This window comes from Squalius cephalus (assembly GCF_949319135.1).
Source record: "Squalius cephalus genome assembly, chromosome: 24".
In the NCBI taxonomy this organism is placed as follows: Eukaryota; Metazoa; Chordata; class Actinopteri; order Cypriniformes; family Leuciscidae; genus Squalius; species Squalius cephalus.
Genome location: NC_137145.1, coordinates 20,541,801 through 20,568,943, shown reverse-complemented (window position 1 = coordinate 20,568,943; position 27,143 = coordinate 20,541,801). Strand labels below are relative to the sequence as shown.

At 39.2% G+C, this 27,143-nt stretch overlaps 1 protein-coding gene across 7 annotated transcripts; it reads right to left on the bottom strand.

Annotated features, from left to right (window-relative positions):
* Window positions 1-305: 305 nt before the first annotated feature.
* On the bottom strand, window positions 306-27,143 carry depdc5 (DEP domain containing 5, GATOR1 subcomplex subunit). Of its 7 annotated transcripts, none has more exons than XM_079860853.1 (42): window positions 26,658-27,143; window positions 26,450-26,537; window positions 25,591-25,637; window positions 25,422-25,507; window positions 25,216-25,299; window positions 25,091-25,140; window positions 24,302-24,371; window positions 24,154-24,232; window positions 24,005-24,066; window positions 23,833-23,902; window positions 23,679-23,751; window positions 21,998-22,101; window positions 21,675-21,749; window positions 21,455-21,589; window positions 21,314-21,375; window positions 21,129-21,202; window positions 19,236-19,305; window positions 19,073-19,109; window positions 18,877-18,997; window positions 18,548-18,777; window positions 18,260-18,460; window positions 17,999-18,134; window positions 17,818-17,915; window positions 16,628-16,681; window positions 14,841-15,024; window positions 8,487-8,644; window positions 8,249-8,369; window positions 7,993-8,160; window positions 7,675-7,906; window positions 7,445-7,578; window positions 7,162-7,273; window positions 6,620-6,682; window positions 5,464-5,600; window positions 5,293-5,373; window positions 5,075-5,207; window positions 4,890-4,995; window positions 4,228-4,467; window positions 2,920-3,089; window positions 2,589-2,760; window positions 2,096-2,156; window positions 1,215-1,297; window positions 306-1,085 (listed from the first exon to the last, which is right to left on the bottom strand). In XM_079860853.1, the coding sequence occupies exons 1-42, from the start codon at window positions 26,725-26,727 to the stop codon at window positions 790-792; spliced, it is 4,827 nt and encodes a 1,608-aa protein (XP_079716979.1). In that variant the 5' UTR covers window positions 26,728-27,143; the 3' UTR covers window positions 306-789. The 7 variants fall into 7 exon arrangements, with proteins under 7 accessions (XP_079716979.1, XP_079716980.1, XP_079716982.1 ...); XM_079860854.1 differs by having other exon boundaries at window positions 14,841-14,997; XM_079860855.1 differs by having other exon boundaries at window positions 308-1,085; window positions 4,288-4,467.

Here is a 27,143-nt window from a genome sequence, read left to right as displayed (position 1 = left end):
TGTATGTAAATACATACGGTGACAGGCAGGTAGGACAACGTATCATTGCTTTGGACAAACATTATTTGGTGCTGATTTTTTTATATTTAGACCACTTCTATTATTGATGGCTATCAGGATGAGAAGAGAGTTTCAACCTGAATAACAATAAGTGATAATGAAAATGTTTTCCTACCCTAACTTTAAAAGATTGTTTGATAAACCCTGTCCACCTTGGTTATTGTTGCTTATTGTTATTGTATAACTCTGCTCAGTCATCCGACAAGAGAAGCCACATTTGAAAGTGACCACAAATAATCAAATTAGTGTGAAGTAAATGGAACTGTTTCTATAATTGCCACATTTCAAACACATTTTACAATGTTTCTGCAAAATGTCCATTGAAAACCATCCAAACACAAGTTTTCCATAGATTTGCATTAGAAAACTGAAAAAGCTTGTCTGATAATATGGATAGCAGCAGTTACTAATGTATGATTGGTCAGTAACATTTTTAAGATGGGGTTTAGCAATAACAATCAACAAATTGATCCTGTTATGTACAACTTACTGAAGTCCTGTCGTTCACTCAAACCCATTAAAAACGGCCCAAAGCATTGCAGGTTCATGTGCAAACACTCTGAAAACATATGACTCATACATTTGAGTGTTTTATGATGAGGCTGTTTCTTTATTTTCCTCTGAATAGATGATGGGAATGATAGCAGCAGTACATTAGCTTTTAAAGCAAAGGCGAACTGTCTCGGTTTTCTCTGAAAGTATCCTTTGCCTTTCCACCATTCTCTTTTCTCAAGGGGCACTGGCATTCATTTTCTCCACACAACTTTCCCAGAAGGTCACCAGTCGATTATCCTTGTTGGCACAAAAGTCTGTGAAATCTCGTAGCAGGCGGTCGGCCAATTTCTCGTCCCCCAGAACGCCAGTTCTCCAGGCTTTGGTCAACATGGTATTGTAAGCCCAATTGTAGCCCACTCGCTCCTCAGAACCAAACAGGCTCTGATTGGCGGAGGTGGTGGAGTTACGGCGCCGCCGCTGCCCACTGGAGTATTTCCTTTTCGAGTAAGGCAGCTGAAGAAAAACTGTACCTGGATCAAAAGTTCCCAAGAGATAGCGATAGAGAGAGCAAGACAAAGAGATGGACAGAATAAAGTAACAAGAAAGATTTCTATCATAGTATTTCCAACAAAGTTTATATTATTCATAAAAGCATGTACCTGTTACATGGATGTACTGGGGTTTATTCTCTGATGGAAAGTTAAAAGCTGATGCTGAGAACTTGTCTTGCACAAAGCCAAATCTTCCAAAAAAAAAGAAAAAAAGGGAAGTTGTTTCAGTATGAAACACACAGGACAATACCTAGGGTGACCAGACGTCCCATTTTTCCAGGGACAGTCCTGTATTTCAGCTCTATTTTTAGTCCCGACTTATGAAAAAATCATGTTCTTCTTGTCTCGTATTTTATCTTTCTTAAAATGTCTTTATTGCTAAGCGATAGAGTGAGTCTTCTGTCACATGGGAATAGCCAAATCAAAGGTAGCCAATCACGTCATAGTATATTTTGAAGACCAAAGTTACCATTCAAATCACAAATAACGATAGTGAAGGCAGGATCCGACGCCAGTGTCAGTGATAGAGATCATTTGTGGAGCCCGTTTTTCCATTGCTCACAAAGGCAGCGCCGACATTACACCGCGCATGCGTACAAAAAAAACATGTGGACGCTGCACTGAGTGTCAGCAAAATCTTTTGTGAAGCAAAGTTGTGAATCTGATAAAGTGAAGGGCTTTTTCGGTAAGCTGGCTTCACTGCGAAATTGATCAAGAAATTGTAGGCTACGATCTGAAATTTTCTTCTGCTCACACCAAATCTGAGGCTATAACACACAGATACAGTATATATGCCTACACATGTGTTGATAAGATACTTTTATGTGTGTGGTGGGGTAAGGGTGGGGGTGCCTGTCCCATATTCCACTCTGAGAAATCTGGTCACCCTAATAATACCACTCTAAAAAATAAACTTAAGTTTGTTCAATTCACTAACCCAAAGACTGACCAATAGTGATAGTGAAAAATACATTATATGCTCTCTTTACCTGGAGAGTACGGCCTCCTGAAACAACTGCATTCTGTCCCAGTATGTCTCTGGCTCAAACCCTACACAAATAAAGCAGTGCCGTAATGGAGGATATCATACGTCTACTTAACAATAAATGACAGTTCATTTATCAGTTCAAGAGTTCAATCCATCCAAGATGGTAAATTATAGAATTGTTGATTATAAATATACAAAACAGAATATTACCCAGAATATCAGTGCACTATATATTTTTGTTCATTTATTATTAGTAACGTGTCCGACATTCCACACTTTGTTTTTGCAGTTAATTAAGTGCATCATCCAGGTATTTGAAGTGCACTTTTTCTTTAGAATTTTCAATGTGAACACACTACTTGGACTATTTATACTATAAAATGGCATAGAATAGCGCACAAGTATGCAAATTGGGACAGACCTAATGTATTTGCTAGATCTGAGAGACTTTTACAAACATCACAAGAAACATCTGTTACTTTTTCTGTCCTCACCCTCAAACAGGTTATCACATCCCTCCTTTAGTAGGCACTGTATGTTTAGGGGGATAAACAACTGAGCACGGAGAGGGTCACCATATAGGTACGATGACAAAGCGAAGGGCACCTCCAACACAGGTACAAGCAGGAATCCGCAAGATGCCGCCTTTCTGTGCCAGCCTTGCACCTGAAAAAGAAGAGTGCAGTGCTTTAGGACTTTGTCTCAACCTTACATGTAATGTTTGTGCCCTTTCTTGATACTAGTTCTAGTTATTGTCCTGATATTATAAAAATGTCACCCAGCACCTCATCACCTCACAGCCAACTATGTCAATCCTATGCTCACCATTTCAAAGAGTACAGCTGCAGTGACAGCCATCCAGTGCAGCTTGATCTCAAAGGCAGCATTGAGGGAGAAGTTGCCATGGTAATAGCAACTGCACCATTCCGTCCGATCACTGCGATTGTTGACATCAACGTCCAAGGTGGCGGTTTTCTGCTCTGGAACTGTGGCAGCTGAGAGAGGAGGGGTAAAAACAGAGCGAGAAAGACAGGAAGAGTAGAAATGGCCAAGAGGATGAAATGACAATGAGGTCAGGCACAGAGTCATTAAGATAATAAATGGGTCAATGAAGAATAATTGTGATCGAGTTCATGACATCTGAGACAATAAGCATTGTGAATGAATTGAAATAATGATTCTCAGACCAGGGATGATTTTCCATAATGCAAAGTATTAAAAGGTAAATAAGATGTATGAAGCTTCCATGGCAGGAAAACACTGAAAGCTGAGTGCATCGGCACAATAAGCAGAAAGGCGACGGGTTGGCAGAATAGCTTTGCTTAGGTTTGAGAACAATGGAGGAACACAGTTCATCCAGCGGGAACAGGACAGATGGAGGAGAGCAGGAAGGACCCATACCACGGCACTACTGGACCACAGCCACTACTTCACCGCGCCATGCACTACTGGTGTACAAGACATCAATATGACAAACCTAAAACAGTGGATTGATTGGTGTACTGGGGCAATCAGTCCATGCTCTGATTTGAAGAGCTTGCAAAACAATTTGTCCCCTAATTGGGTAGAACCACAGCATTTAGAGAGTGCATGTACCGTCACACTGATTGATGGCTAATTGTGTTTGTTATAATAGCAGATTTGCAAACACCGTCTACATCAATCAGTTAGAAAAGGGAGTCATGATGTCATCAACATGATTTGGGCATAGTGGGAATAAATAGGATAAACTAAGGGACTACTTTTCTACAACAGCATGCAGTCCTAGAATGAGGAAGAGTCACACAAAGTCAGATTATTAGATTTGAATACGTTAAAAATTCTTGATGGAAGGGGCTGAATCAAAAGCTTGGCGTTTCCTGAGAAGAATATAGTGCTGTATAGAGTTATACAGTGATGTCCTTGCAACATTCATCTATATAAGTTAGTTGAGTAGTGGAAGTTTCCACGTGTGCATTGTTGTTTAGTAGCTAGTAGATGGTATGGGTGGTGTCTGAATGCTTTAGTAATGATTCGACTTTGTGGGACTCATTCACTTCACTAGCCATCCCGAACTTTCGGGGGAGCGAGTGTGGCATGCTGCCTTAAGGTGCAGAGCATGGCTGCTCTGGGGTCAGAGCCGGCTGTGTGTACCTAGCAGTGCAGCAGCTTGGCTGCGTCCTCCGAAGCTGCGGCTGAAGGAACTATGCCTACTTGCATACGAGGCTGGCCGGCTGGGCAACCAGGGTAGCAGGAAGGCCGGTAAGTCACAGGGCCGACGTTCCTCCATAACAAAGGCCACCTCAAACCACTTCCTCTGGAACAGGGCGAAGTCCTCCAAAGCTGCGGCAGACCATACGTTGGCTCCAGCTGGGGGCAGCTGAGTTGTAGGGGCTGCAGGGAAAAGAGGTCTGTTTCACTGAGCGTAGAAGCACCAAGGTACAGTCATGCTTCCAATGGGATTGCAGACAGTGTTATCTGCCCCCTGAATCAATCCCTGTTCAACACTGACATTGCTTAAAAATTGCTGGAGGTTGCAGTGTAACTGTGCTGCTGATTTTTAGAAGGCGTTCCTACTCTGCCTCGGTATCCAACTGTATCAGGTGGCAGATCACTATGGATCACTTGTCTCGTGTCCCCAAAATCACCACTTTTCATTGAAAATAGACGTCTAGTTGCTTTGTTGTTGCAAATCACTGTCAGTGTGAATGTCCCTTGATACAGTTGGACACAGTAGGAACGGCTAGCAGCAACCAACTCCACAGCAGTTTGGCAACCCCTAGCAAAGTAATCTTGACAGTTAAGTCGTTTCTTACCTTTCTCGCTGTCTTTGTCCACAATCCGGTAAAAGTAGAAGCCATAGACAAAGGTTCTCATGGCATCACCGGAGGCATGAGTAATTAGACCTTCATCCAACATTTTCTATAGCAGCGTCAGAGATAGTCAAGTTTTTAAATACAAGCACAGACTACTGTGACTTCTGCAATGTTCTCAATTTTACCTGCATGATTTCTACTGCAATGCCCTGTGTGGCGACATTCTCCACAGTGCTCACCAGCCAATGTACTACCTCAGCACTGACAAAGCAGTTGGGAGGCAGGCCACGCTGCTCTGGCAAAAGCTGCACTCCAGTGCTACAAGCACAGGAAATCAATTTAGATCACACATGGGTGACATAATAGAAGACTGATAAATAATTAAGGATTCAAAGACTCTCACGTGGGATGCTTAATGGCTTCCAGGATCTCCATTAGTGTGGAAGATGAGGAAAGACTCAAACCACTGGACCCTGACTGCCCCCTGCAAAGCAACATGAAAATAGAACATTCTGAGTTGAATATATGGGAAGCCATGTTCTGACTGTCGGAATAAAGTGAGGTGTTCTCTTACCCAGTCTCTGAACCTGTGCCTGGGGTTGGGTCTCCTGTGGCTTGGGACATAGCAGATGTTCTCTCACCTGGTTGGTTTCCTCCTTTGTCTGATAGCCCACCCTCAATGGAATTTGCTGGAACCTGTTCAGCGGGCAGCTGAGGAACCCATTGAGAATGTGTCAGATAAAATGTTGAAATGCAGTGTGCCTTCATCACTCCTGTGTTTCCTGCACAGGAACTAGCACATCTGACATTATCTATCTTCATGCAAACAAGTCTAAAACAGAACTACACAAGATTGACAAAGGTGCAAAATGATGAGAGATCTTCACGCTATCAGTATCCTGTGACTGGCAGGAATGCATCTTTGTGGTACTCTAGTATATCAGACAGCACATCCCATGATAGACTCTATGAAGAATATTGCACAGTATAATGCCAAGAGCTGGTTCAAACCACCAGCTCCAATCTGACTAGTTGGTTGCTTTACAATTTCCAAAAGTAAGTTTTTGTCAGTCTGCCAGCTATATTGACCAGGTTGCTACAATGAGCACTCAATATTTCATTTTGTCTTTGTAACTTCTCTCCAAAGATCACTATAAAATTATTTGAATGATTTGCTACTTTATTGCATGCTTGTCTATTACCGTGACATCATAAATGTTAGATTTATGTTTAAAAAAAAAGCAAACTGTGATAAATGCTTTACATGTTGGTCAGATGGCCTCTTCCCATCTGCTCCTGGCCAGAATTAGCTGCAATGTGGAACAGTTACTGTATGCCGCTAGACAAAAATCTGGCTACGTGAGATTAGCAGTATTCTAAACGAGAACAGGATGTGAAGAGAGATTAAATGCAAAGTGCACATGCATTTTTCCACTGGCCAACCCAGAGTGGTGCAGTCTACAGAAGAACTCATAGAGGTTAGATGTTAAATGAAGTAAATCTAAAGAACCTAATATTTCTTTAGATGATTAGTATACATCAACAAACAGGGATGACTCTTCATTATCACTCTCACTATAAAAACACTAGATAGAAACACAAACCTTAACATTTTTAATGCCAGTGAGAGGTTTGACAAGTACACAGACATGCATACATGGTTTATATGCACGCACGCACGCGAGTTGCAAGAGACAGACGGCTTTCGCAGAGAGGGGGCAGTGACTGACCTGAGAGTGACAGATGTAGGAGGAACGTGGACTACGAATAAAGTCCAAAATGAAGGCAGCATCCTGTCAGCATATTAGGAGGAAAACACCAGAAAGAGAGAAAATGACCCCCAGAGATCAGAACAAGAACAAGGCAGGAATAAAAGAGGAAGAGGCAAAGGTCAAAAGAGGCAATGAAAGAGGAAGAAACATAAACCCACTGCATATAATATCGACAATCGAATACAGGAAGACATAAAGAACCAAATGAAAAGTAGTGCTGTCAATTGATCAAAAATGTTTCTATTGAATTGATCACACAATATGCAACTAACAATTAAAAGACAATATATTATTGTGGCATTTTTATTCTGTTCAAAATACTGTGATCAGTCTTCAAACCAAGCAGACAAAGGCGAAAAAGCCCACAAAAAAAGAGGAAATAGCCAGCAAGCTATACATATTGTACAAATGCAATAGGCCTCTTCCCCACTCAAAAGCACAAGCATGCACACAGGAAGCCAGGAACTAGTCCATTTCGGCGGTCTGCCTCGGGCTCTCACCTTACGGGGGCTATCGACATAGGTGGTTGTCAGGGCAACGCTGGCAGCTTCACTGAAAGGTCCACATGGTTTCCCACCATGCTGGGCAGCAAGCTGCTGCTCTTCTAAACTCCTGCAGATCAAAGACATCTCACCAGCATTAGGAAAAACCTGGAATCTCTGGCATTATATAAAACATTTACCATATGTAGCACTAGATAAAACGTGGCACGCACAAACACTTGTTTCTCATTGATTGTGCACTGCGGTATTTTATTTCCTTTGTTTTGCCAGCACAACTCACTTCTGTGTCTGATCCAGCTCCAGAAGTGCAGAAAGGGCAGAGGTGCCCTTTTTGCCCACAGGGGGTGCTATAGGCTCCGGGTTGTAGGATGAAAGGGCCCCTGTCACCTGCAGGCCTTTAATAGTAGCTCCTTTCTATAATAAACATAATAATAGTTATTTTATTGCCCAGATGGATGGTTTTATCCCTTTAATAAATAATTTGTGCTTATCCTGTAGCTGTGCACTCACACGGATAATACGATCAGATCGATGGCGCCGACGAATCCTGTTCAGGCCTTCCAAAAAGCGGATAAATCCATCCAAAAGAGACCAGTCCCCATTGCCAGAGAGGCCATCCCGCCCTGCCCCCGCCCCCTCCCCATATACGTCCCAGTGACCCTCACCATCCGCCACTCGCCTGGCTCCACCCGCTGGCAGCAGCAAGAAGCGGGTGCGCCAGAACTTCAAAGAGTCAATAAGACTGTGGAAGAGAAAGGAATGGGATCTTGTGGGAATCTATGTACATAGGTTTTGTGTCAGAGTTGTGATGCTAGTAAAGCCACTTGCCTAAAGTCCTCTGAGCCGGCAGAGCAGATGTACTGGTCCAGGTAGTTCCATTTGTACTCCTCCAGCCGCTCGTGGCTGAACTCAACCCAGAATGGCAGGAAGTGGGCGTCAGCATGCGGAGGGCACAGATTGTAGCTGTACTGAATCTGCGTGGATTCATATGGATACCTAAAGACAAACAAAAACAAACTTGTAGGCATTTCTAGAATAACATATTTCATGAACTTAATCTGAATTACTAAAAGCTTCTACTGACTTTGGGAGGTAGCGGGTAACGGTAATGATCTTATCTTTAAGGCAGACTTTATGAAAGGTTCTCCCCATACTGAGCCAGTAAAGACTCTCTTCCTCCTCTGGTTTACGCCGAGACACCAGCCCTGAAAAGCAGACTTTCAAATCTCTCACCTGAATTACATTGGAGCATGATTTATGACAGGAAGGTTTCATAAACCAACTAGTATGCAGGGCTGAGAGGTGTCCAGCAGGGGATGTACCTCTGGAATAAAGGGGGCTGCTGCTGAGGGGCGGGGCTATAGCAGGCTGTGGCTTCCTGTTTGGCTGTACAATGATCTGGTAGCCTTGCATCAGTCGTTGACAGATGAACTCTTCAAACACCTGATGGGCCGTCATCACTGGAGACTCATCGTCACGTCTACATAAGATGGAGAGCACATACATTTTGGACTGAGATATTCAATATGTTTCGAATCTACAGTGGGCTTCAAAAGTCTAAGAATACTTGAGAATTAGCATTTTTCTAATTTAATACAATATTTCATTGCAAATAATGAATGCGAAGTTGAGTTCAACAGAAGCAAGAACGTGTGACTGTATTTACAAAGCTTTTCACATGCAATTCACATACAGTCACCGTAATGTTTATTAGAAACCTAGAAATAGTGCAAAGTTTTAAAGTGTCCCTATTATGCTTTTTCCAAAATTACCTTTCATACTGTGTGTAACATCTGTGAATGTAAACAGTCTGCAAAGCTGTAAAGTCGAAAATGCATGATAAATAAAGTTATTGTCTCCTAAAAGAAAGAATCGACTCTGAACCGCCTAAACGAGTCTTCAGGAATTCCAGTCTCACTTCCGTGACCTGCATACGTAACACATTTGCATAATGCCCGTCTACGGTCTTCATTGGCTGCCCAAGAACAATGTCTGCTTTGACCCACCCTCAAACACTGTAGCTGGTTTGTGTTGTGTGCATGTCGAGAAGTTGCTGTTTTCTGCTCTGCAAAAGCAAATTCTCTTTGTAAACACTTCCAAAGGATCTGCGAAGAGTCAGAGGTTAAAATCACCACAGCGATACAACAGCAGAATAACCTTTTGATGACCGCTTCTCAAATCTTCGTGAGGTCTAAATGGGATTTACAAAATGCTTATCCATTAAAGATAGGATAGTACCCACTTTATTTGGGCCAAATTTCTCATCAGAATCACAACCTGTAAGTATGATTCATTATTGATGTATATATTTTCTACCGGGTGTTCAAAATACGTAGTTTTGTGTTTTATATTGTGTAGTTCTACGGCTAACTCACGTCCTACTGAAATACTTCCGCAAATCAACTGCGGGCCCTCTATTATCTGAAACTGTGTCCATTAATGCAGATTGTCTGTTGTTCTTACTAATTTTAGTAAAGATAAAGGACGGAGCAAGATTGTTTTTACAAACTTTAATGTTACATTAGTCATTCATGTTAGTGCTCGGTTAAGGCCATCCTTAAAAATATTTTGGTTTGCCGTAACAGCCCAAAAAAAAAAAAGGGGTCGGCCTATTTTTTTTTTCAAGATTCAATGTAAAAAAAAAAAAAAAGTACAATTTTGGTCATGGTGATTATGTAGGTATGAATTTAAACAAATTTGCATATCGGGACTTCACTGACAGTTTTCCAGAACTTCGTACCAAGTTAAAGAGGTGTCGAGAGAAAAAAATTAGAAATTTTGATAAAAAAATAAAATAACATGTTACATGACATGAACATGTTACATGAACACGTCACCACCGCTCAATAGTTAATATTATTCTTTGGTGTTCAGTTTATACAGGTTTTCTAATTGTTATTTGATTATATATATATATATATATATATATATATATATATATATATATATATATATATATACATTTAATATATGTATTCGTGTTCATGTAACATGTAAGGGTGCGCTGCCAATAACGCACCTAAAAGCTGTCACAAAGAACTGGGAAAAGTAATGATTATTAATATGTCAAATATATCAAGGAGACATTTCAATTGTTTAGGCTATTAATAAACAAGTGTTTTCTGTGTCAAAGATGAAGTTGACGACGCTGACTCGTGATCTTCGCAGTAGTGAACGCGCCAGAGAGAAATGCACATTTCATACGGATTACATAAGCAGAGAGCAGTCTGTTTTCTTTTGTTTTGAATTGTTTTGTTTAAAAGTACACATTTATGCTTTCTATATATATATATTTCTCAGGTCTGTGAGGCAAGTAGCTTATACGCCGAGTTTCGGTTCTACGAGCTCCAGTTCACGCGCTGGCGCCTCCGTGTCCTGATTATAGCATATTGCCTGCTATATTTAGCCTACCTCTTATTTATTAAATCCAGGAACTTGGTTGATGAAAAATTGATTAAAATTAAGATACAATTAACACAAAACGAAATTCACTTTAAAGAAAGGTTTTCTGCAAAAACAAACTTAATGAAGTGGTCAAAATCATGTCTGCCCACTCCATTTGTCTCTCGATATTTACGGGATCATCTTATCTTATTCATGCTTTTCACTTTTCATATAATCAACATGAAATTTAAAAAAAAATATTATTTTATTTAAACATGAATATGAAACTAAATCGTTTTTTAATGACTGGGCTACAACACATAGGCCTATTAGCCTACAGTACAGAGAAATTTAATGTCGGAGTGTCTTGCCGGTGAGCATGTGGGGGGAGAGATACTATTTTCGATCAATCATCGAATATTATTTTGCTTGATATGCCAATTCTTAATATTTAGTGTTTTAAATGCCTGTTTGAGATCTATGTTAAAGTTTTAAAGCAGTCTTGTAGTGCCGCTTTCAGAGCGCTCACGTCCGTAACATTGTTTGTTCCTCATAAATGCGAACACGAAAAATAAAATAAAATGAATATATTATGTTCTGTGGAGAGCCAACCCTTCTTCATCCGGTGGGTATATTACTTTTGGTTTGCGCAGTGTAGGCTAATTCATAGAATTACTAAAACATATTTTACCACCTAAAAGTTAAAGATTTTTTGTGTCACGTCCGGACTGTAATGCAAGTGTATTTCCCTCATATTAAATATAAAATGTGTATACTGATATTTTTTCTAACGACTGGACTTTATTAAGGGCGTATGGATGAATAAACAGACGTTTTAATTTATTAGTATTAAACGCATTTTCTGATAATTTATATTTCAAGTTTTGACTGCAAATGTCACGTCCATAACGCTGGAATTGCCCAATAGTAATGTAAAGATGTGGTAGCATTGGATCTGGACGGGAAGGATAACTCTGGGAGTTGGAAGGGGTATGTCGCGATTCTGCCTTCTCATTCTGCCTTCTCACAGGTTCGTGGCCCTGAGTGTCGCGATTTCGGTTTCATTTCGCATATAGCCTACAGCCTATAATCATAGATGACGCCATGGGTTTTTATTTAAAAGAAAGAGCGTATAGCCTGCGTTTGTATGTAGGCCTATGGGCAATTTATATTCACAATACTTACTAAAATATAATTAATAGGCCTATCATTTTATTGCATTTGTATTAGTTGTTTGAAGAGTAAAAACAAAAAAAAAAACGGTCTTAACGCAAGTTTACAACCGGCAAGTCGGTCGGACTAAAAGGGAAAAAAAAAAATGTATTGGGTCGGTCCTAAATTGACAGGGTTGGTTGGGTTATGGCAAACAAGAATATTTTTAAGGATTGCCTAACGTAGGCGCTGTTATTGATACAGTTAATGATACAGTTCCCACACGTGCACTTCAATAAATTAGAAATATACACATCGGTTTGTTGATGAAAACAATTGCAACATAGGGGTGGGAGATATTGACAAAAATGAATATCTCGATATTTTTTTCCAATATCTCGATATCGATATTCAGACGATATTTTTGCCATCCTTCAAAGAAATGTATGCAAACTGGCAAAGAAGGTCCAGTTGGTCTTTTGACTTGCTGCATTTTACCTATTATTGTAGGCTATAGAAAAAACAATAAAGGAGCTAACTAAACAGAATCTGAGGTAGCCCCTACTTTTTCCACTTACAAAATAAAACAATAAAAAAAAACGGAACTAGGCACCTCTTGCAACAGTGATTATTAAATCAAACAATATTGTTGATGATGATAATTCAAAGTAAAAAAATAATTTTTTCAGAACACTATAATTCCATCCATTTTTTCCCCAAAACGCCTTTTTTTCCTCAAAACGCTATAAATCCATCCATTTTCTTCCAAAAATTGATGGTTTGTCTTTTTAAAAAAGTCTTTTGTCTTTTATTTTTCGTGTTTGCATTTATGAGGAAAAAACAATATCACGTGACAGTTCTCCATTATGGACGCGCGCTCGGAAAGCGGCACTAAAAGACTTTCAAACTTTCACAGAGAACTCAAAACAGAAAGCACAAAGCCTTTCTTTAAAACGAATTTCGTTTTGTATTAATTGTATCTTAATTTTAATACATTTTTCATTCACCAATTTCCTGAATTTAATACATAAAAAGTAAATATAGGCTAGCAATCACAACATAAGGTGCTTGAACTGGAGATATCATCATGAACCGAACCGAACCGTAGCCTACTCGCCTCACAGGCCTAAAAAATGTGAAATATATTTACAGAAAGCTGGTTCTAAACAAAACCATCCAAAACAAAATAAAATAAAACTATGTAGCCTAATAAATGTGCATTTCTCCGGTGCGTTCACTAGCCTACTGCGAAGATCGCGAGTCAATAGTAGATCGTCAACTTCATCTTTGCAGCCGACACAGAAATTAATAAACAATTAAAATGTCTTATTGCAATATTTTACATATTCATAATCATTACTTTTGCTGGTTCTTTGAGGCAGCTTTTTAGGTTTATGGCGTTTTGGAAAAGAGCTCTTCACATACAAACACCGTTTCACCAAGGCACAGCGGCCCTTCAGCACATAAGAACAAAAAGAGAAAAAGCACGGACTTACTAATTACGAAACTTTGATGTGGTTGAACAGGTGAAACAGTCACAAATTCCTCTGCAACTCAAACCTTCTCAATACGAGTTATGAAGGAAGAGAACAGCATTACAGTTTTCAGCGCGTCCTCCTCTGATTGCTGTGTTGTGACTGAAAAAGTGCGTGCGGGAGCACATGCGCAAAACGTAGGTTTGTAAAATGTCCTTTTGTAAAATGACATATGATAAAATAAAAATAATTAATATATAATTTTCCAAAACGGTTTTGCGCATGTGCTTCTGCGCGCACTATTTCGAATTTACGTATGAATGTGCGTTTTTGACGACACGGGACCATGGGCTGGGCCACTTGGAGGTTGCTTCCGGGAATAGTACTGCCCTACAGTATTAAAAATCACTACATATAATTGTTTAGAAGGTTATAGTGTGCGTTATTTGTTTTCTCTTTAACTTCTATCAGCTCTTTTCATGTTTGGGGGGTCGGATTGTACAAATTATGAAATATTCGATATCCCAATTTTGCATATCGTCCAGACAACAATTTGGATATTATCGTCTAAACGATATATCGCCCACCTCTATTGCAACATCTCATAATGTACCTCAATTCTAAGTAGCGCATCACTGCGAAACGTCCTGCTGAAGTCATCCTTGCGATGGAGGTTTGGGTTGAATAACTAGATCTTCCAATGTTTCATCATCGGTCTCACGCTCAGATTAATATGGTAAATTGACGCCATCGTTACGGTCTTGTCAGTGCGTACAATCGCTGAGGATTTAGGAAGCCTCCGGAGATGAAGTTCGGTTATGGTAATGGCTGTTTCGTTTCTGACACATGCTGTAAGCGGTCGACCAATCAGAACAGACTGGGCCCTCTGGCCAATCAGAGCAGAGTAGCTCGCAGAAAGGAGGGATTTAGAGAGACTGAATCCTTGGGCGAGTCGTTTGAGAATCATTGAAAAATGTGTGTATTATGATCAAATTAAAGTGTCTTTTGACCTTTGATGCATGTAAACCTGTTGCAGGAGACCTCCAAAACAAAATTAGGAACCTTTAAAACAGCATAATAGGGGCACTTAAAATATTTTTCAATCACTTTTTGGCATAACGTTTAATTGTTTCTTGAGCAGGGACAATGAAAAATGGAAGTATTAATTTTTCACATTGGGATTTTTAGTTTATTTTTTAAATCTATGTTAAAGAGTTATAAGCTATGAGCCAAATCAACCAGGTATGAGGTGAAACGTAACATTACAAACTGATTTGAAGCAAAAAAGTATTACAAAATCAGACAAAAAGACAAAAGTACAAGGCTGTGTAACAGCTTTCATGAGGGAATGAACGACAATCCAATGAAGCACTGCGAAAGATATAAATTTTAAAATTTGGATAAGTGGGCAGGTGCTAGAGTGCTCTTTTAGTGCAATTTTCTTGTTGTGATTCCCTGACTGATGGAGATTTCTCTGTAGAGTCTTGGGCAATGCTGTTTTTCCTGCAGTAATTCCAGTTAAACATGATTAATAATGGGAATATCTGACTTTAACCAAGCTTATTGGCTGATAACCAATATAGTGCCGATATATATTGTGCATCCCCTAAAATATAATTGAAAGTAATATGACAGACATAATGTTTTGACGCAATGCGTTTGTACCTGTCCAGGTCAGTGTGTGGCAGCAGGTCGTAGCAGCCCTCTGTGTAGTCGTTCTGCAGGGTTTGGCGGTCGGGAAAGTAATCAGTCGTGAGGGGGAGGCAGGCAGGAGTGGTGAGGGACTTCCAGTCCACCCCGACCGTGCAGCAAAAACTAGGCACTGTCGGAGGGGCAGACAGCAGCAGGACTTCAGGGGCACCCCCACCACACACACAAACACAGAACAGCACACACGCAACAGACCACATCCAAAGCACATTCACACATACGGCCCGAAAGAAAATTAGCAGACAGGTTGAGAGAGAAAGAGACAGAAGAAGAGAGGGTGTACAGTTTCAGGCAGACAGACACATACCAACACACAGAACGAGGATAAAGAAAGACAGAGAAAGTGGGAAAAGAAAAAGGAGTGTGTTACCATTATTGTTGTAATTGAACTGAAATTACAGTGACTACTACGTGCAAAATTAACATGCAATAAAAGGCACTGTGAGCATCGTGACATCACTGATGATGAGTAATAAGTGTGAACGGCCGTCTGTACAAACACACAATTGGCAGAAAAGATGACCAGTACTGTAGTGTTCAGGCAAGGCATGCGTGAGAATCTGAGTGGAGCAGTGTCATTCTACATACTTGTGATTGGTGATTTTATTGAGGGTTATAAAGCTCGTGAGCGGGAGAGAATTGAAGTTTGATACTTGATTAGACAGAAAGGGGAATTTAGGAAATAGAGGAATCCCCAGGAAAGGGGAGGGATGGTGCAGAGAGAAAGCCAGAAATCCCAGACAAATCCGAGGTGGAATTCACTAAGAATGAATTGCGGCCACCAATATTGATGTTTAGCTGTCAGTTTTAGCACCTGTGCATTACACTCAGCACACATATTTTCTTTTGTTTACATCCTTTTCTAATAGAATAAATGTTTAATACTTTTTTGGGATTATCACTAGCCGATTAACGTGCTAGCTTAACTAGACATCTCGTTCATGAACTAAATGATTTGGGTCATCGTGTTTATGAAGGAGGGTCTCACTCATAACACAAAAAGACCTACTGGCATAATGATAAAACCTGCAGAAAAAGTCAGTGAACAAATCAATAAATAGATTCAGATGATTGGAGTCAATGAAATGAATCAAAATCCCCACCACAAGTCTTTGCAGTGTAAAGACACCAATAGATGGTTGAATACAGTCGATTCAAGAAAGAACAGACCTATCACAATTCAGTAAACAATTGTGTTGGTGAATCTGTTGCTTAAAAAAATCTAAACAATAATGGTGTTGTATTGTGCATGGTGTGTGAATAAGATTTAGGCATATTGATGCTAAAGTGGCGCAACTATTCAGTGAATTCCCCCAGAGGTTTTGGACCAGGACCACCTTTTTCACTCATCAAACTTCCACCCATAAACAACACAGCCACTCAGCTCCACTGATGTGATCTACCGCACTGGCTTGAGATACTCAAACCACCTTATACAAAGATAAAGAACAGTGATTCCCTCACAGACAAAACTGATTTTAACTTCCAAACCTAAAAGTGCACAGGTAAGTGCGAACCCAGCCTTAAACACCTTAAATCACTCAACCATAGATCCCAGAATTCCTGTCCAAACCCCATCACCTTTGAAATATGAATGCGTTTGTGTGATTTGCAGATAATGAATATATATTTCTGAGGTTATATATATATATATGTGGTAAATTATCATTCATGTGGAAGTGGATGGATACTGGAGATGCGATTGTGTTTTTGAGTCTCTTCACTGATGGGGAAGAACTCACTCGGATCTAGACTGCTGGAATAATCCTCAAAGGAACCACGGTTCACTGGTGTTCCTACAAAAGCAAGAGCAGTAACAACATCAACTCAACCTCTGGCTCTTACAGAGAACATGCAAGTCATTTAATGACTCGTACCAGATAATTTAATAAAAGAAATGAGAAAAAAGGACAGTGGCCCCAAAAAGCATTCGGTACTCATACTTAAAAATGTACGAATGTTCTATAGGGGTGGAAATCGTAAGGAATTCTGTTTCCTCGAGGAATTCGGGATTTTAATGGTGCATTAACAAATGCAATTCCTAAAGGCACAGTATGCAAGTAAGTTTCGCTTATTCAAAGGCGTAGCTTGATGGCACCGTGAATGAGCGTAAAATCATGGGAGTTCACCTCCTCAACAAGCCGATGGAAAGCAATCCAACGAAACTCAGGCAGAAATCATGTTCATGGATAAGCTAATGTATTAAAGTCTTATTAACGTTACTGTGGTATGAAGCAGAGGGGCTGAGAGCCTGGGAAATTTTACGTAACTTTTTATTATGCTTATATGCCGCAGTCGGCCGCTGCCGCTCTTTTTGTTTTGTTGTTTTTTATGTTTATTTTACGATTAAAGTTACGTTTAACATTCTCCTCCTCCTTCCCTGAACTTTGTTACAGTTACTTTTGACTTGTCACTTAAATTCACAGTGATTTATTTAATTCTAATGAAATAGATACATAGTAACTTTTAAGATTTAAGTTAAGATTTAAGTCTCAGGAGTGTAAAAAAAAAAAACTAAAAAGGACTGGTACACAAAATTCGTTCAAGAATCAGTCATTTAAGAATCAGCAGCATATTTTTTGATTCACTGCAAAATAACAAGATTCATCTGTTTGGGTCTGTGGCTACAACACTCATGTAGCAAATTTCTGATTTGCTACAAATAACCAACTCATATGATATGACTGAGTAATACTTTTGGGAATCAGATTACACCAGCAACGCTACATGTTTTTTGATTCACTACAAAGAACCGGCTCATAAGAGTCATTTGTCCGGGAACCAGACTACACTTCTCGTGCTATATATTTTTGATTCACTACAAAGAATCAGCTCATAAGACTCACTCTGACATTCATATCATCATAAAGTATTTAAATATCTTTTAGGGCCACTGTATAATAAAGAGGTTAAGTAAGTGAAAATTCTGCACCAGTGCTGTTGCTACTTGCTGGACTTCCAGATACATTGTCAGGAACTCCGCTGATGTACAGTCCATTCTCTCCTACGTAACGGGACGCTGTCCGCTTGCTATAACACACATTTACACCATTATTAGACTCTCATTATTTTTCCTCTCCAAATATCCTCTCTCTCATCTGTGTGTGACTGACCTTCCCGTGGCTTCATGATAGGCCAGTTCCAGCAACTCTGCAGAGGTACGAGCCGGGTCTCTCTGCTCACTGCCCTGCAGCTCTGCCATGTTCTGTCGTGTCTGATGGTGGATCTGGATTGCCTCTCCAGAAGGACCTTGAACAGCCATACAACATTATATAAACATGTAGAGAATAGACTCAAGTGACAGTTTAGTGGTCATTAGTTTGCATAAGAGCAAGTATTGTATGCAGAAAGCAAGTATTGTATGCATCCCTTACCCACAGGAAACGTGTGCATCCAGCGGCGGCGGTTGGAGGTGAGTTTCATAGGCATACGTGAGGGGGCGAACGGGTTGATGAGGGCCCTCTGGGGCGTGTAACCGCCTGGCCGTACATGCAGGGTGGACTCAGCACTGCCCACCGTGAAGCGGCCCGGAGCACTGAAGTCCCTCTGGGATTCTACCATCTTTTCCAGCAATTCTGCAAAGACAAGCGAGACGAGAAGCAGTGAACATCAACCAGACGTTTCTGTCTACATCAACACATGCACACTGAATGGTTCTGTACCTCTTGTGCAGCTGGTGTACCCCAGGGAGCTGCTGACCTCGTATTGGCCCTGAGACGGGCGTGGGATGAGCAGGATGTTGGAGATGTGTCCCAAACTGTCATCTGACGTCAGGCTCCTCTGTTCATCTGGTCCAGTAGGCCTGGCTGGGGGAGAGCTGCCCATTACGCCTCCACCGACATCAGATGAGCCCCAGCTTTTCCTGCTGGCTGACTCCCTCTCCCGACTCGACCTGACACACATGATCACAGGCTAAACGTATAAACTGCCATATAAATGGAGGAAGTGGTCAAATATGAAAAACGACAGGATTTTTATCCGTTTAATGTACCTGAAGTTGGTTGACCTCTGGGCTCTTGAGGGCCCAGGAAGTCTGAAGACCTGAGCATCGTACGCATCATAATCCACCTGGATTGGAAGGCTGTTCTCAGCATCTTTTGGAGAACCAAGAGCTGAGCAAGACAAATCCAGGTCAGTCAATTCACAGCACACCCATTTACAAGCTACAAGTGACGCAAATTACTTACAATGTTCTTTGCTGCTTCTGGCTTTTTCAGCTTGAGCCTTCAAATGAAAAGGCATCAGAGTGACTGCAGCTTCATTAGCAGGTTTACAAGCATTAAGTCATTCTTATAATAACAAGATTACAAAGTCACAAGGTGTTGTCAGTGTAAGTGTGATATTTCTAACCTTCTTTCCAGCCAGCTTGATCCGTGGTGTAAAACAGCTGCATGAGTTCTGGCTCTTTGATGTGTAAAAGCTGTAAAATACATATTTATTATACTAAGTTCATCGACATTAACCTGTGAATCTTTAATGCTAGGGCTGGGTAACATGGACAAAAATATTATCACAATATTAATTTAATCAACTAGTGTCCAATCTAATTAATTCATAAAACTTTAACAACTTAATCAATCTTTTAAAATGTAATGAAAATATAACAATTAATTTAGAACAACACACTCGTAGCCAGTCAGTAGTAGGGGGCGATTGAATGGACGATTCATGATGGGGGAGGAGTTTTTGAAGAAAGACAATAGAAAGAGAGATGGCTGAGAGACATTACAAAAGAGAAAAGCTCATAAGAATATCACTGGAAAATGAAGGGTTATGATCAGGAAAGAGCTTTACGACCCGCATTAATATTAGAAAAGAGAGACCTAACCGGGAAGGCCTGGAAACAAACACAGAGGTTACGTTGTTTCTGCTCCATACGCGAGTAGCATTGGTTTTGCTGTTTTTGTAATGTTAGATTTAGGAACAGGACGAATGTCATTGTTTGTCTGGAGCTGGTGTGCTGCTGGCAACAACAAACTCTTGCTTGTCTACATACCCGTGTACTGCATGTTCATTTTTTGTTCTTCCCTGTCGTTCGCCATCTTTGTATTATTTTTCATGCATTATTTTACTTCGCTTCAGCTACGATAAAGAAATATACACACTTGCATTGCACGTTCAGGCCCTTTGGGGGCGGAGCAATGAAGATTTCAAATATTAACAGTGTTTCTCAGAAATCACTTACTGAAAATATTGGTTGTATGATATTCGTTAAAATAATAATAATCAATATAATGTTTTAAAGGAGAACTCCGGTCAATTTTAACATTGAGCTCATTTTTTTGTACATTTGGAGTGCTGTCAATACAGAGAACAACGACAAAAATCGGTGTTGCCAACACCGAGTTATTCTATTTTTAAAATTTGCACCCTGTTGACTTCAATGGGGCAAGTACTAAACCTGCTTTTAGCCTCTTAACATCCTTGATGTGTCATTACAAGTGCACAGAAAATGTGAGTGATTCCTTCAGAGTGAACACACGGGTGAATCTGACTGCAGTAGATGTGAAAGATATGTATAAAAATGATGTTATTTAAGCCAGCGCAAATACCTTTGTTTACATCCTGTTTTTCGGTTGAAGTCCAAAGTAGTCGATTGCAGAGTTCACGCGCGTGATCATAGGTATTAAACCTATGCGTGTGAACTCGGCAATCGACTACTTTGGACTTCAACCGAAAAACAGGATGTAAACACAGGTATTTGCGCTGGCTTAAATAACATCATTTTTATACATATCTTTCACATCTACTGCAGTCAGACTCACTCGTGTTCACTCAGAAGGAATCACTCACATTTTCTGTGCACTTGTAATGACACATCAAGGATGTTAAGAGGCTAAAAGCAGGTTTAGTACTTGCCCCATTGAAGTCAACAGGGTGCAAATTTTAAAAATAACACGGTGTAGGCAACACCGATTTTTGTCGTTGTTCTCTGTATTGACAGCACTCCAAATGTACAAAAAAATGAGCTCAATGTTAAAATTGACCGGAGTTCTCCTTTAATAAAATACATTATTATTTTACTATAATATATATATATATATATATATATATATATATATATATATATATATATATATATATATATACACATTATAATTCTATAGAAAAAAATGGGTGGAGGGACACCAGCCCATATCAATGACACTCAAAAAAGGATAAATTGGGCCAGTAAGCAACCACCCAGTACACCCTAGCAACCACTCAGTAGCTGGTACTGTAGCAACAACTCTCAAATCTCACCTATGGTTGATCCAGTGAGGCAGGTTGTAGTCATCGCCAATTCTGGAGTCTCCGTGCACTGAGCGGTTATGTAACTAACACAAATGATACAAACAAAAATAATAATTCTCACCCTATTCACAAGTATTAAAACATTCATATCTGATTTAATGCTCAAATGCCAACCTAATATGGCGTTTGCTAACCTTGAAGAGTGGAACAGCGTGGAGAGGCTGCTCTCCCATGCATACCAGATCTACACCGATGCCTGTTAGGAAGATACCGTACCATTAGCATCCGCCGCAGTTCTACAAGACAAACAGCGATTGTACAATGCACTCACTGACCATTGTCGATCATGCGCTGTTTGGTGAGTATCATGAGCAAGCGGTCCACCTCGAACACGCCTACTCCTGGAGTAATGACCACCGACATCTGACCCGTACGATCAAAGTTACGGTTGATGTAGTGCTTATCAAAGACTGAAAGAGACCAATGAAATCAGGACAAACAGCTCTACTGAACTGCCGTGGGAAAAGACAATGGACTAAATACACAACTACAAACCGTTGAAAGACAAGTTTATAGCTTCCAGATAATTTCCCTGAGCAGAAGTGGAATTATGCCCACATGGATATCCATCTGCAATAATGAGACATGAACAAAAATGTGTCTGTAAATCTGCTTGAGTTCACAGAATTGCAATAATGCCATATTCATAACACACATCTTTCCACGCTCACTGCAAAGGAGTATGCTTTGCACTCAACTGTGAAAATGAAGTATACACAGGCCTTAAGAGACTTCTTTCAAAATTATAAAAAAAAAAATCTTTACAACCCCAAACTTTTGAATGGTTAAATAAACCAGGATTGGATATACATACGCACCTGCTACTTTAAGACGCACCAGTACAGGATACTGTATGAAAAGCTTCTTAATGGTGATGAGCAGAGACGTCCACTCATCACGTCTTTCATTTTGGGCCACCACCCTGGAAGAGAATAAAAATAAGGACTGCTGCTTAAACCAGTACAAAGCAGCAAGTCTTAAAGGGTTAGTTAACCCAAATATGAAAATTCTGGCATTAATTACTCATCCTCGTGTCATTCCAAACCCGTAAGACTTTTGTTCATTTTCAGAAAATAAATGAAGATCTTTTTTGTTGAAATCTGAGAGATTTGTGTCCCTGCATTGACAGTCTACGCAACTACCACTTTGATGCTTCAAAAAGTTCATAAAGAGATTGTAAATGTGAATTGAGCGGTTTAGTCCAAATTTTCTGAAGACACAATTGCTTTATAATGAACAGATTTAATTTGACTTTTATTCACATATAAACATTCATCAACTCACACATCAGTTGTGGTAAACGCAAGCGTGTTTGCTTGACGTGCGAGAACCAATGAGTTTCATTCTCATGTGTTACGCAGCACGTTTGAGTTTCAAGCAAGAACCAATGAGGTTCATTCTCGTATTTTGAGCTTCAGCAACCAATGAGGTTCATTCACGTGTTTTGAGCTTCAGCAAGAACCAATGAGGTTCATTCACGTGTTTTGAGCTTCAGCAAGAACCAATGAGGTTTGCTCTCACCAGCATGTTCGGTTGAGCTTCCGTTTATGTCCAATTATCAATGTTTATATGTGAATAAAAATCTAAATTCAATCTGTTCATCATACAAAGCGATCGAGTCTCTTCAGAAAATTTGGACTAAACTGCTCGATTCATATGGATTACACAGTGTCCTAACCACACGTGATACGATAAGATTCCATCAACAAACAATTTGTCTGTTCACACCAGATGCGACGCGACTATGAGAAGCGATAAAGTCAATCAAAAATCCCAGCCAATCAGGAGAGCATGTGGGCAAGCTCGTTTTGCAAGCTCCCTGCCCTCACAATGAAATGGATAAGTAGTGTACATAATCAAATTTATGAATACTACACCATTTTAACATCATTAAAAATACATATTGAGAAAAATCTTTGCCATAGAATACACTGGTCTGTTCTCAACGAGTTGACAGCTTAAACATTCTTGTTTCCTTTTATTTATTTTGAAGATCTGTTGAAATCTGTTGATTTCAGTACGGCTATAAAAGAGACACAAAATGATATTCAAACTCCCATTAAACGCTTTTAACAATGAATGAAACACAAACAGTACCTCAGATTATCATTATTGTTTGTGTTGTCGTTGCAGCCGCGACGTAGCAGAAAAATAGAAACCGTTTCTAAAATAGAATCATCGCATGTCGCCATCTTGTCTAGTTAGGACAAAAACTCTGATTAACATGGAAAAGATACCTTTTATCGTGTGTTGCGGCGTCGCATCTGGCTAGGACACGGTGTTAGTTTTACAATCTATTTATGAACTTTTTGAAGCGTCAAAGTGGTAGTTACGTAGACAGTCAATGGAGAGTACAGAACTGGCTCAGAGTTATTAAAAATATCTTCATTTGTGTTCTGAAGATGAACGAGTCTTACAGGTTAGGAACGACATGAGGGTGAGTAATTGATGACAGAATTTTCATTTTTGGGTGAACTACTGCTTAATGAACTTCCAGACCTGTAGAAATCCTCATAATACCGCCCATCATGGTCTTGTCGGACTGAAGCTCTTTGCATCTCTGGGAACTCTTCTACATGAAGAAAGAGACATAATCGATTATTATTATTCAAATTATATGATCCAGGCAGTGTTTTAAATATGAAACATTTACCCAGTGATTTGGCCAAGTAGAAGGTTCGAGAGAACAGCACTACTGTAACCTCATGACTGCAGTTCTTCTCCTAAAATTAGTTACACGTTAACAAAATGCCATAATGCCAATGCATTGAGTGATATAAGCAGCTTTAACATTATTACTGGTCAATGATGGAGTTGACACTCACTTTCCATTTGGCAAACAGGTCGGAGAGGAAACCATTGACGGCTTTCTCAAAGTAAAGATCACCTGTGGATTAAGACAGCAGCTTATATGATTTTAAATAACAGATTTATTCTTCATATACACATAATGGTAAAAAAAAATTCTCTTTACCATAGATATCAAAGTCCCACATCTCACAACTCATTTGAATGAATATATAAACCATCGCAGAGGTGGATCGAAAAACAACCTAGGTGGAAAAAACGGCATGTGAAAAAAAGTGATAACACTAATTGCATTTCCAAAGAGACATTCTCACCCTTGTATCTTCACTAATGTAGCCACAAGTGACCTTCTCTCCTTTAACCCACAATTCACTGGCCTGGGCCCTGAAATCATGATAAAACCATTATTTTTTTAGTTAAACATATACTACAGATCAAAAGTTTGGGATTTGTAAAATGTTAATATTAATAATATTAATATTAGCTCAACAAGGCTCCATTTATTTGATCAAAAATATAATAAAAACAGTAATATTGTGAAATATTATTACCATTTAAAATATCTGTTTTCTATTATATAATGTAATATAATGTAATATTGTAATGAGGTGGTTGAGGAGAGATCCCCTGATATGATTGTACAGCGCTTTGGGTGTACAGTGGTACATATGAAAGTGCTATATAAATGCCTCATTCATTCATTCCTTCATTCATATATTTTAAAATGTAATTTATTTCTGTGATGGTAAAGCTGAATTTTCAGCATCATTACTCCAGTCTTCAGTCACATGATCCTTCAGAAATCATTCTAATATGCGGATTTGCTTAATTTCTTCTTATTATCAATGTTCAAACCGTTTTTGTCATGATTCGATTTATTTCAGGATTCTTTGATGAAAGTTCAAAAGAACAGCATTTATTTGAAATCGAAATGTTTTGAAACATTGGCAACTTTTGATCAATTTAATGTGTCCTTGCTGAATAAAAGTACTCATTTCTTTTAAAAAATCTTGCTGACCCCAAACTCTTGAACAGTTGTGTATGTTTTATGAGATAATCACATTGGAATATTCCAGACAGCTTGTAATAATGGATGTTGTTACCTGATTCCTGCAAACTCTACTTTCTGTGTCACATACGCACATGTGCTCACCTGAAAGAACATCATGGAGACATAAAGACCACCGTGAGGCATCAAACATGAACATTTCATGCAGATTCTACTCACTAAGCTCTTCTTCAGTCTCCACATGTCTCCTCGTCCAATATACTGATCTTTGAAGGTGAGCTCCACCAGATCCAAAGTCACATCCTGTTCAATTTCAAATGGAGCATTTAGGTAATAGGGTATGAGAAGCTGTGCAATATTGTGAATATATTCTGTAAATAAATTGTAGGACATTGTGCATTAAAGAGTACTTCTGTATAAAATACCTTTGGATCTACAATATTGATGATGACGTCCTGGTAGGCGCGAAGCTTGAAGGCTTGAGCCACTGTCTGATCTACACTGATAGTTTCTGTTGGTGGAAAAATGAACACTGAGATGCAGCTGATTAATAGTTACTAGTACAGAAAATTACACGAATAATTTAAAATTCACCTTTCTGCAGGTCTTCTTTTAAACTCTTGACCTGCAGCAGCAGAGGACTAAGACAAAGAGTACAAGAATACAAGAATACAGTATTATCAGGAAATATACTACTGTACAATACTATATTCAATAGTGCATGATACAAGACAATCAAAGAAATGCTTAGACAAAATAATAGATTTTTTCACAGTGCAGTTTCATTTCAGGTTTCAGTTTTTAGTTGACCAAAATATGACGTATTATAGTTTTTTTTTGACGATTTTAGGATTAAATGGGACTTTTCTCTAGGGATTGGCGGTCAAAAGTTTGGAATAATTATAGTTTTTTTTTAAAGAAGTCTCTTACACACTTACCACGGCTGCATTTATTTGATCACAAATGTGATAATATTGTGAATTATTACAATTTAAAACAATTGTTTTCTATTTGAATATATTTAAAAATGTATTCCTGTGATGTTAAATCTGGATTTTCAGCATCATTACTCCAGTCTTCAGTGTCACATGATCCTTCAGAAATCATTTATTATTATTATTTTTTGTTTTGTTTTTTATCACAGATGAGAAATGTTTCTTGAGCATCAAATCGGAGGATCATGTGACACTGAAGACTGGAGAAATTATGGTGAAAATACAGCTTTGATCACAGGGACAAATGGCATTTTAAAATAGAAAACAGTCATTTTACGTTGTAATAATATTTAACAATATTGCTTTTTTTACTGTATTTTTTATCAAATGAATGCAGCCTTGGTGAGCATGAGACACTTATTTTAAAAAAACGTTATACAAATCTTCACAACCCCAAACTTTGACCGCCAGTGTATTTCAGTGAAATTGACCTGAAATCACCAGAAAGCTCCTCTCACCTGTACTCATCACTTGGATGTGCAATCTCAACAAAATCCCCCAGTTTAACATGAGGAAAGACTTTAGGATTCATTATCAACTCATCCTCTGTGGAGAAACAATGAGTGTAAAGAGATGTATGCAAAAACACAAGCCAGCGTAATAAACTAAAACCAATTCAGTTGTTATGTATCAAGAATATATATTACATATTAAGAATATTCTCACCACTTCCTCCGAATCCTTTTTTGTGCACCACAAGTTTGAAGGACTTGTTAGCCTTCATGGTCACTGTCATTGTAGTCTTCAGTTGTACAATCACACACACATCTACATGCAGAAAAATGTCCAGTGGTGAAGCAGTCTGCAGAACTTCATTTTTATTGCTCTATTCTTCCAATCGACATGATATGCATGAACAAGTTTCAAATAACACTTAAAGTGCTTGGAAATGAAGAAGCACAATCAAACTCATGACAGTCTGTCATTCTGCTTTTTGTTTACAAGTCGCGTGACGCATTTCTTCCAACCCTGAGGACGCTTTGCAAAGACGTTTTCCAATTGTAAGACAATAAGGTAGAGAGTAGATATTCGTTTATAAACTGACGATGCATAGTTTAACATAAATCTTCCATAAATAATGCAACATTTGCACTGTTTTCTGAACTAAGCGTATAGTTGCTTCTTCGGGTTTATAATATGGAGTTGGACAGC